We start from the raw sequence: 11,237 nt of genomic DNA on the forward strand, positions 1-11,237 counted from the left end.
AGTCTATGGAAAGTGTCGATAGGAAAGGCAAAGTGAATAAACTAATATATATATATATATATATGCCCGACTAAATCTGGCTTTGAAAAGAAAATTAAAAGAGAAACACGCAAGAGGAAGAGTGAGAAAGAAAGAGGAGGACGATTAAATGATTTGGGCGAAACCGGGATAAAAGATGGCATTCGGACATATAAATATCGAACGCTTTGGAGGCCATAGTGGCAAAAGTTAATTAGGTGTGACCAAGTTGCGAGAGGGGTGTTCTACCGCTATGGATTTGCCCACTATCTGTTCAGACGTGTACCTTAAAGTCAGATGTAGGGAAGAGCGAACGCTGGTGGGGTAGCAATTGGCACCTTTCTTTTTTAGGGGAGGAGCATAATAAAAGCCCCCCTCTCTCGCTCCTTCCAAATCATATGTGTTCGGGAAGGTAAATATAAACACATGTGCAGACACGATAGGCACAATTGCAGTTAACGTCACTATCTCACCGACACATCTCTGCACTCTTTCTACAAACTATTGAAAAAAGTGATGGAGAAAATAAGGTGGAATACGAGCCGAGTATGCTGCGGCAGCGTCTGCAACCACTGTTATCACATCCATCATTAGTATGACTAATCACTTATTTGTTTGCACTCCTCCCCTTCATCAACTTCAAGTATTCAAAATTCGCTTTCAGAGGCGAAAGAAAATGCAGTAATGAACGAACACAAACTTTATGGTGAGAGGCAAAACACCACCCGCCAACGACCCATACAGTTCCCCACGGTTACCCCTACACATCAAGGAGGCGGCACACAGCACATACGGTGTATAAAATAGCGTATACATTTGCGCATGATTGCGCATTTATAACGTTGCTGTTGCGCTGCATTGTGATACCTCCATGCGGAATGGCTCAATGCAGCCTCATCCGTTTGTCATTTTGCCGACTCTTTTCTGGGGCGAGTCTCTCCGATCCACCACTAAATACCCTAATCGCGTCCCGCCACGGCAAATAATGATATGAAACATTCAAAAGCCAATAACACATTCGATACGACACGTAAATTAAGCATACACACATCAACAACAACAACGACGCACACACACACACATACATACACGCGTATACATCTCCCTTCCTCATCGTTTATGTGCCCGTACCGGCATTGGCACATTCCAGCACGTTTTTAAAGGAGTCGAAGGTCCCGCCGCTTCATTTCACTGACCACAGTAAACTCCACATTCCACCTCGACCGAATCCACAAGGAAAGCAAAAAATGCGCCAAGTCGTCATTAAGGGTTAACTGGCGCGAGGTGTAGCCACGCACTGCAGGTCGACCATACTCGTCGGCGTAAGGACCCGCTAGAACAACAACTTGAGACCTTCTAGTTTCGAGCACGTGTATACGATTGTCTTCGGGACTCATGTAAACACCAAGGCCACTGCCACACGTGAGGGCATGAATGTAAAGCTCCGGTGGCCTTTGTGATGGTCTCAAGCAAAAGAGTTTGCCACAGAAGCAGCACAGGAGACGATTCCCTTCTGTATCGCCACACATGCTACAAGGTTCATTGGGGTTGAGGCTGAGGAGTAATTGGGCGTGGGCATCAGGAAGGTGCAACACACGATTCATTAAGAACCGCTTCCACAATAAGGCCCCTTCATACACAACACCCAACGGTTTGAAACGAGGCGCGTCATCAAGAAGAGACACGTCGCGGCAACGGTGCAGTAAACTAAGCGTGGTTCCTTTGATCATCTTCTCATTCCCATCCGAGACCGCTTTGTGAATTAGCGAGACCAAGGCCTCCGAGGCTTTTGTATGTCCCCACTCGCAGTTTTGAAGCGGTTTCTGCAACAAATAGCACAACATGGTGAAAACAGCTTGGCTCTGACCCTCCAACGTCGCAAGCTCTTCCGACTGAAACGGAATGAATACAACCTTATCGTCACCGATCTGTGCCACCTCAGATGGTGTATTGTCGGTCAGCAACGCCTTGAGAAGCGTAAGGCACCCCAACTCACGCCATACAGACATAAGAAGTCCACTGTGAGCGCCTTGACCATCATCGTCGACGGGTCCCGAGGTGAGGGCAGAGAAATCACTCGAATGCAGTAAGAGTGTCGTGTACTGAGCCACGTACTCTGCCGCGTCTGAGGGATGCAGTAGTGCATTTAGAATAAGTACGCAAAAATTATCATCAACATCGTGACAGGAAAGTTCCGCACAAGCATGGGAAATAGTCCCTTCAAGTAATATTGGCTCCAGTGATATCATGAGGGAGAGGAGGGCGAGCAGCTCATTGTACAGCACAGCACCTCCAACCTTCACCCACTCGAGCGCTACGCACATTTGCGCACGAACACTTCGAGCAACCTCGACAACCTCTCGAATGTTCTTATTTTCGTCCCGCGGTTGCTTCCGCACACTCCGCGATTCATTCCCGCTGCCATCACAGGAAGAATTGGTAACAGCTACGCTAGAAATGTCACACCACAAACTCTGCAGTGCACCTCGGGCGGCCTCGTCAGAGCTGACAGCACGTAACGAACTCTCCCGTACCATCTCAAACAGGGAAGATGCCTCTCCCGTCGCCACATTCGCAGGTGGCACGGGGCACGGGCAGAGCGTTGTGCAAACCATGAGGCACATTGGACAGCTGAAATCGTTGCGAGTAACCGCTGCAGGCAACCGGTCCATGTCTGGCGTGTTTTGCACAGTGGAGGCCATTCGACCAAATATCCTCTTCACACAACGCATGTGGGCGGCATGTCCACAGAGGTAAAAATGAGTGCTTAACTTGCGCTTTTGAGGTTGTTGCTGGTGGGAGTCGACCCCTGTGTCGTCAAATCGAAGGCGGTCAAGCACATCAGACACAGAAACGTTTCCGAAAAGAGCAAGCGATCCCCTCGCATGATCCCGGCATATGCAACAATCCATGCTTCGGATACGCTGCAGTATTGGGTTGGCCACCGAAGAATGGCTGCCACCTTCACACACAGAAGGTTTCACACCCGGTGCAGGTGCGTCTTGTGTTGCATAAAAGCCAAACCTCGAAGGATCAGAGAGCATGGCAAAACTTTTCTTCGCGTTAATCGCTTTCATACGCTTCAAAAGCGCTGACTGCTTCCCCTTGACGTCCGGTCGGCAGCACTCACCCTCTCCACGCTGCGACTCCCCAACCGCTGGCTTGTCTGCCCCAACCGAAAGGGAAGGTTCACTCATGCCTTGAAGTATAAACTCTACCATTCCAACAATACCAAATATATCCTTCGTTACCTCCCGGAAACGGGTGCGTAGTTTGCGTAGCGCGTCCACTGTTGTAGTCGCGGACGCTGTCGACACCGGTGAACGGCCCGCCCCAAAAACTAAATCCGCTTCCACAGGAACTTCAAGGGCTTCCTTAAGGTTCCTCGCGTTGAGAAGACCTTCCACACCGAGCAGCTGGTTGAGTTGTTGCGGAGCGTGTATTGGTGGGGATGAATTTTTTTTATGAAACTCACCAACCGCATCCCAATCCACCACAGTAGCAGCAGATCCACCTGACGCACCAGCGCCAATGATTGTGCATGCCCTCATTGCAAGGTACAGCAAAGAGATGGCATGCGCCAACGTAATAATACTTACCGTCCCCTCAGACCCCGAACAGCCCTCCAGCCCGTCAAACATGTATCCGTGAACTGCACGTATGGCAACGCTAAGCACACAAGGATCTTGTAGCAGTAGAAACACCTTGTCACGGAATACGGCGGCACGACGAGCCTCCCACGACCCTTCCTCAGGCCGCTCAGCCACTTCAACCCATCGTATGTTAGGTGGAGGGAACACCGCCGGTGCATCGTTAGAGTCTCCCTCCCCCCCACTGTCGGTTCCCATCCGCTTCCTCCGCACTAAACGGTCGTAGAGATCGCACATATCAGGTAAATGGTGGTCCCGAAGTGATGGATGATAAAGGTTTATGTACGACCGCCACGTGCAAACATCCTTGAACTGAACCACCGCCCTCTTCCGGCTTTTCACTGTCGTGGTCACTTCTCTAAAAATTAATGGAAGCAATTCATCAAGGTTGATGCCGGGTAAAGCATGTTCCAACTCACTGGCTACCCTCTCCAGGTCGTCAAGGGAGTGACCGCGGTCCCCTGCAATGACGTGCAGTAACCGCCGTTTCAATGCGAAGACTAAATCAGCCTTATTATTAATTAGTAAACTGCAGTCCTGTACACAAAGTGTGAGGACAAGCCTCAAAAAGCCGGTGTAACCCAACGCACGATTCTCCTTAGAGAACATGAACCGATTCAGCAACTGAGCTGCAAACGTCTCTGTGGGGACCAAAAGCATAAGCAGTTGCATCATGCACACGTCTGCTTCGATCATGAGTGTACTGCAAGCAACGTAACACTCGCAACGCCTTGACAACTCAAAGCGCTCACCATGCCAAAGACCTTGCTCATGTTGGCAGAGCAGGACCAATGGCATGAGAAGCTCATCAATCCAATAATCTGCCCTCGCTTCTGTTTCCGCAAACAACTCCGAAAGAAGAGAGACGAATGACCCCTGTTCAACTCCCGCCCCGCTTTCTTCAATTCGCTTTTGTACCTTCATCCACGACTTCACTATTTCTGCGAAGAATCGCATGTGCGGAAGCACAAACGATGTTGGATTAGGTGATTTTTTATCTAGCAAGTCATATCGTTCCAGTAGTGGCTTCCCATCTGCGTCCACAGAAATTACTTCCTTTGGGGAAAACCCGCCCCGCTTTTCTTGGAGAAGGGCGTTAATGGCCACCATACACTCTCTCATTAGCTCACGCATGTACTCTCGACAAGTTACGCTACACCCAACCCCACCGCCTCCGACCAACAGTGCTGATCCACCCTGTACGGAAAACCCTTCAAGCATGTCACGACGCTTGCTGCTCTCAACAGCGGGGTCCAATGCACTACACCACGAGGAAGACGAAAGACTTTCCAACAGGCGGGGCGGAATTAACAACTCGCCCGCGTGCAACGACACCGCTACGTCGCGGGCCATATTCGCTATACGGTGAAACATTTGCTGCAGCTCTAACTCTATATTCATAGCACAGTCCGTTTCCACACTGCCCCCGTCTGACTCGCCCACTGATGTCCTTCGAAACACCATACTAGCACTCCCATTAATCGTGAGTAACCTGCACCAGCCGCGATAAAGTTGGCGCGACACAACGATTGCACAAGTGTTCTGTGTCACACACAACACTTCTGTCATCCACCTACAACACCTGACTGCCCTCGAGACCTCTTGTGGGGAAGCGTTTCTCACATTCATGGTCTCACAACTGCAATACAACAGGCAAGAGATAAGCCGATGAAGAATTGTTTCTCCCTTGAGCACACTTTCCCACTTTGGATGTGGCTCCCGCAGTAAAAGGCTGTCCACAACATCACTGGATGTAAAGACCTGAACGCTGAGCGTTGCAACATGTAACTCCCTCCTCGTGGCGCCTCGTTCCCCGTACTTTAAAAGAAGCTCCGCAAAGGGGACGCGGATCAGCGGGTCACAGAGGGTGTTGTTGAATAACCAAAGAATAGAGCGTTCCCAAATGGAAAAACGGGATAACTTGGGGATTTCAAACCCATATAAAAATAATTCTTCCATGCAAGAAAGGTGACGCATCTCCTCCAGCCTTTTTCCATCCGCTACGCACTCAACACGCCGGGATACGAGCGCCTTCTCCATAAGGCTATGGCACAGCACACGTCGGGGTCCGTCACCACTTGTCGAAAGAAGCAGTGCAATGTCAGCTATCCGACGAAGTGCTCGATCAAACCACTGCATCCTTGCTAATTGATCATCACTACTGTTACTATTGCATTGGTATTCCGCCTGTGCGCCAACAATCGTCGTAATGTATAGTACAAGACCACGCGACAACACCTCAAGCCACTGTCGCTTAGTACAGTCCATATCGGCAGCAGGATCCGCCGAACTCTGAAATCCCCTATGTCGCGTGCAAAAAGAAGCAGTTTTCCACGCAGACGGGTCACCACAGTCACACATACCCCCACCAATCAAACACTGCCGCACGACATAATTATGATTAATGCATGGAGAACTCTTGAAACAGTCACTACACATCACACACGAACAATCTGAGGCGCAATCCTTGCAAAACACAAGTATTTCCCCAGGTTGAAAAGAACGACCGCAAACACGAAACCCCGTCTCCTCTCGTATCATTTTTTCTCCTTCTTCATCAACAGTGAGGCCCAGCCACCACTCCACCATTGGCAGAGCATTGCTGGTGCACTTCCATGCAGCAGGGGAACTATATTTGGTTCTCTCCTCCATCAACATTTCAAGTCCCGCGTTGACAGTATCACCCAGCTTTTGGGGGTATTGCCTGAGCAACGTAGCAGCTCCTGGAGGAACGCGGCACTTCAGAAGAATTTTTGGATCAGTTTCCAGAACATTTTCCAGAGGCACTAACCCCGACGCGTCACCACCCATATGATAGAAACGATCAAGATCATCCCTGACTGCACGCACCAACAGCAAACGTTCCTCCTTCCCAACGGTATGACTTTCCCACTCCATACCAGTGGAAAGTTCATGAAGCTGCAGGTACTCCAAAAGGGTTCCAGAGGTCCACTTCCTCGGATCCATCGGATTCTGCACAGATGCAAAGCCTGACAACGCCATAGCTACACAAAACTTATTTTTTTAAAAAAAAACCTTTTTAAAAAAGCAAAAAAAAAGGACAAAGACGTACAGAACACAAAACAAAAAATTATAATATAAAAAGAAGTTTTGAAGAAAAAACAAAAATGAAAACAAAATAAAAAATGAAAAAATATGTGAACAGAACCCAATAGCCCCCTACAACTCATAACCACCTTAAAATAACGAAACGAAACAGTGGAAAGAAGTGGACATCCCAACCAACGCGCACAATGCATTGCCATCGTGTAACTATCAGCACAAAAAGGGTAGTCGCAATAATTGCAACCGTCCCTCCACTATGGCATTACGAAATGGAAAAACTAAAACAAGTCAAAAGGAAAAACAATGGGAACCTGACAGGTACAAAAGTGCAAAATGGTATGCCTCTTACACATTTCCCTTTCACCACCCTCACACATAGAAACTGCCATCAAGCATAGCGTGTAAATATTTGTCAGGTGAGGGCACTCTAAGCACTAATATTGAAACCAATTGTCCACCAAAGGTAAAAAGACAAGAAGAAAGGCATCTACTAAAGCGGACACATTCTCTCCCATCTATATCTATTTACATAGGTGTATATCTATTTCCGGATTTACCCACGTTCGTACTTCCGTACGCACGCAGGTTCCCGTGTATGCCTATGTACGATTCTATGTGTTTGCATGCAGGCGTATGGAGGCATACGTGCTGCTGCCCACAAGCTCATTTCCTTGTTATGATATTTGTTAAAAACAACAGCCAGTACTCCAAGGAGGTGCAGTCGCTGACCTTACCAGAGTAACAGATATCTAACTCAATGAATGTAAAGGGCATCAGCCCCATACTTCACAGTTCCCCTCACATACGGGCACGCACCAACGATAACATCCCCTAGAAATCTGCGTCCAGAGAGAAAACCTTTGACGACCTTTCGGAACTCATCACACCAGCCTTCTGATACTCACCAACCTTCTTCTCGAAAAAGTTAGTTTTCCCCTGAAGAGAAATCATATCCATGAAGTCAAATGGGTTCTTCGAGTTGTAATGACGGTCGTACCCCAAGGACACCAGGAGCCGATCGGCGACAAACTCAATGTACTGAGTCATCAGCTGAGAATTCATTCCAATTAAGCGGACAGGTAATGCATCGCAAATGAACTCTCGTTCAATTGATACTGCATTGCATATAATTTCAAGCACACGATCCCTCGGCAGCTTGTTTACGATATACTTCTCGTATAATAGGCAAGCAAAGTCAGTGTGCAGACCCTCATCACGTGAAATCAGCTCGTTGCTGAAGGTGAGCCCGGGCATCAAGCCACGCTTCTTTAACCAAAAAATGGCGCAGAACGAGCCAGAGAAAAATATGCCCTCGACAGCCGCAAACGCGACGAGCCGCGTAGGGAACGAAGTCTGACTGCCAATCCATTCAATCGCCCATTTGGCCTTTTTCTCAATACACGGAATCGTCCTTATGGCATGTAGCAGTCGTTGCTTTTCGTCGGGATCCACAACATACGTATCGATCAACACGGAGTATGTCTCAGAATGGATATTTTCCATAGCAATCTGGAACCCATAGAAACATCGAACTTCAGGTACCTGCACTTCGCACATGAACCGTTCCGCAAGGTTCTCCAGCACAATGCCATCGCTTGCCGCGAAGAAAGCCAACACATGTTTGATGAAGTGTCGCTCGCCGTCGTCCAGCTTCTCCCAATCTGTCATGTCATTCCCAAGGTCGATTTCCTCCACCGTCCAGATGCTGCTCTCCGCCTCCTTGTACTTCTGCCATATGTCAGGGTACTTGATGGGGAAGATAACGTAGCGGTCGGGGTTTTCTGTCAGAAGTGGCTCCTCCACCTCCCCTTCCTTACGCGAGCATTTGTGAGATTTGGGTGGCATCGTTAGCACTGTCCTTGTTTTTCTTCTCTTGATGTGTTTTCAATATACGACAGAGCAGCTAATGGAATGAATGAAGAGAAAGCTTGCACACAAGAGGCATATTCAGTAGTGTAGTAGCGAAACAGTGGAAAGAAGTGGACATCCCAACCAACGCGCACAATGCATTGCCATCGTGTAACTATCAGCACAAAAAGGGTAGTCGCAATAATTGCAACCGTCCCTCCACTATGGCATTACGAAATGGAAAAACTAAAACAAGTCAAAAGGAAAAACAATGGGAACCTGACAGGTACAAAAGTGCAAAATGGTATGCCTCTTACACATTTCCCTTTCACCACCCTCACACATAGAAACTGCCATCAAGCATAGCGTGTAAATATTTGTCAGGTGAGGGCACTCTAAGCACTAATATTGAAACCAATTGTCCACCAAAGGTAAAAAGACAAGAAGAAAGGCATCTACTAAAGCGGACACATTCTCTCCCATCTATATCTATTTACATAGGTGTATATCTATTTCCGGATTTACCCACGTTCGTACTTCCGTACGCACGCAGGTTCCCGTGTATGCCTATGTACGATTCTATGTGTTTGCATGCAGGCGTATGGAGGCATACGTGCTGCTGCCCACAAGCTCATTTCCTTGTTATGATATTTGTTAAAAACAACAGCCAGTACTCCAAGGAGGTGCAGTCGCTGACCTTACCAGAGTAACAGATATCTAACTCAATGAATGTAAAGGGCATCAGCCCCATACTTCACAGTTCCCCTCACATACGGGCACGCACCAACGATAACATCCCCTAGAAATCTGCGTCCAGAGAGAAAACCTTTGACGACCTTTCGGAACTCATCACACCAGCCTTCTGATACTCACCAACCTTCTTCTCGAAAAAGTTAGTTTTCCCCTGAAGAGAAATCATATCCATGAAGTCAAATGGGTTCTTCGAGTTGTAATGACGGTCGTACCCCAAGGACACCAGGAGCCGATCGGCGACAAACTCAATGTACTGAGTCATCAGCTGAGAATTCATTCCAATTAAGCGGACAGGTAATGCATCGCAAATGAACTCTCGTTCAATTGATACTGCATTGCATATAATTTCAAGCACACGATCCCTCGGCAGCTTGTTTACGATATACTTCTCGTATAATAGGCAAGCAAAGTCAGTGTGCAGACCCTCATCACGTGAAATCAGCTCGTTGCTGAAGGTGAGCCCGGGCATCAAGCCACGCTTCTTTAACCAAAAAATGGCGCAGAACGAGCCAGAGAAAAATATGCCCTCGACAGCCGCAAACGCGACGAGCCGCGTAGGGAACGAAGTCTGACTGCCAATCCATTCAATCGCCCATTTGGCCTTTTTCTCAATACACGGAATCGTCCTTATGGCATGTAGCAGTCGTTGCTTTTCGTCGGGATCCACAACATACGTATCGATCAACACGGAGTATGTCTCAGAATGGATATTTTCCATAGCAATCTGGAACCCATAGAAACATCGAACTTCAGGTACCTGCACTTCGCACATGAACCGTTCCGCAAGGTTCTCCAGCACAATGCCATCGCTTGCCGCGAAGAAAGCCAACACATGTTTGATGAAGTGTCGCTCGCCGTCGTCCAGCTTCTCCCAATCTGTCATGTCATTCCCAAGATCGATTTCCTCCACCGTCCAGATGCTGCTCTCCGCCTCCTTGTACTTCTGCCATATGTCAGGGTACTTGATGGGGAAGATAACGTAGCGGTCGGGGTTTTCTGTCAGAAGTGGCTCCTCCACCTCCCCTTCCTTACGCGAGCGCTTGTGAGATTTGGGTGGCATCGTTAGCACTGTCCTTGTTTTTCTTCTCTTGATGTGTTTTCAATATACGACAGAGCAGCTAATGGAATGAATGAAGAGAAAGCTTGCACACAAGAGGCATATTCAGTAGTGTAGTAGCGAAACAGTGGAAAGAAGTGGACATCCCAACCAACGCGCACAATGCATTGCCATCGTGTAACTATCAGCACAAAAAGGGTAGTCGCAATAATTGCAACCGTCCCTCCACTATGGCATTACGAAATGGAAAAACTAAAACAAGTCAAAAGGAAAAACAATGGGAACCTGACAGGTACAAAAGTGCAAAATGGTATGCCTCTTACACATTTCCCTTTCACCACCCTCACACATAGAAACTGCCATCAAGCATAGCGTGTAAATATTTGTCAGGTGAGGGCACTCTAAGCACTAATATTGAAACCAATTGTCCACCAAAGGTAAAAAGACAAGAAGAAAGGCATCTACTAAAGCGGACACATTCTCTCCCATCTATATCTATTTACATAGGTGTATATCTATTTCCGGATTTACCCACGTTCGTACTTCCGTACGCACGCAGGTTCCCGTGTATGCCTATGTACGATTCTATGTGTTTGCATGCAGGCGTATGGAGGCATACGTGCTGCTGCCCACAAGCTCATTTCCTTGTTATGATATTTGTTAAAAACAACAGCCAGTACTCCAAGGAGGTGCAGTCGCTGACCTTACCAGAGTAACAGATATCTAACTCAATGAAGGTAAAGGGCATCAGCCCCCAAACTTTAAAGTTCCCCTCATTACGGGCCCCCCCAAGATAAAATCCCCAAAAACTGCCTCCAAAAAAAAAACTTTAACAACCTTTTGAA

General features: G+C 47.8%; 3 protein-coding genes across 3 annotated transcripts; all 3 read right to left on the reverse strand.

Moving 5' to 3' along the window:
• Positions 1–1,175: 1,175 nt before the first annotated feature.
• On the reverse strand, positions 1,176–6,671 carry TbgDal_XI14260 (ubiquitin ligase, putative; the record flags this gene model as incomplete). Its single annotated transcript, XM_011782269.1, has 1 exon — positions 1,176–6,671. The coding sequence occupies one exon, from the start codon at positions 6,669–6,671 to the stop codon at positions 1,176–1,178; it is 5,496 nt and encodes a 1,831-aa protein (XP_011780571.1).
• Positions 6,672–7,565: 894 nt separating this feature from the next.
• TbgDal_XI14270 (ribonucleoside-diphosphate reductase small chain) lies at positions 7,566–8,579 on the reverse strand (the record flags this gene model as incomplete). The annotated part of the gene is made up of 1 exon (XM_011782270.1): positions 7,566–8,579. One exon carries the CDS (start codon positions 8,577–8,579, stop codon positions 7,566–7,568), a length of 1,014 nt encoding a protein of 337 aa, XP_011780572.1.
• Positions 8,580–9,381: 802 nt separating this feature from the next.
• On the reverse strand, positions 9,382–10,395 carry TbgDal_XI14280 (ribonucleoside-diphosphate reductase small chain; the record flags this gene model as incomplete). The annotated part of the gene is made up of 1 exon (XM_011782271.1): positions 9,382–10,395. One exon carries the CDS (start codon positions 10,393–10,395, stop codon positions 9,382–9,384), a length of 1,014 nt encoding a protein of 337 aa, XP_011780573.1.
• Between the last annotated feature and the right edge of the window lie 842 nt (positions 10,396–11,237).

This window comes from Trypanosoma brucei, chromosome 11 (genome assembly GCF_000210295.1).
Source record: "Trypanosoma brucei gambiense DAL972 chromosome 11, complete sequence".
NCBI classification, from domain to species: domain Eukaryota; phylum Euglenozoa; class Kinetoplastea; order Trypanosomatida; family Trypanosomatidae; genus Trypanosoma; species Trypanosoma brucei.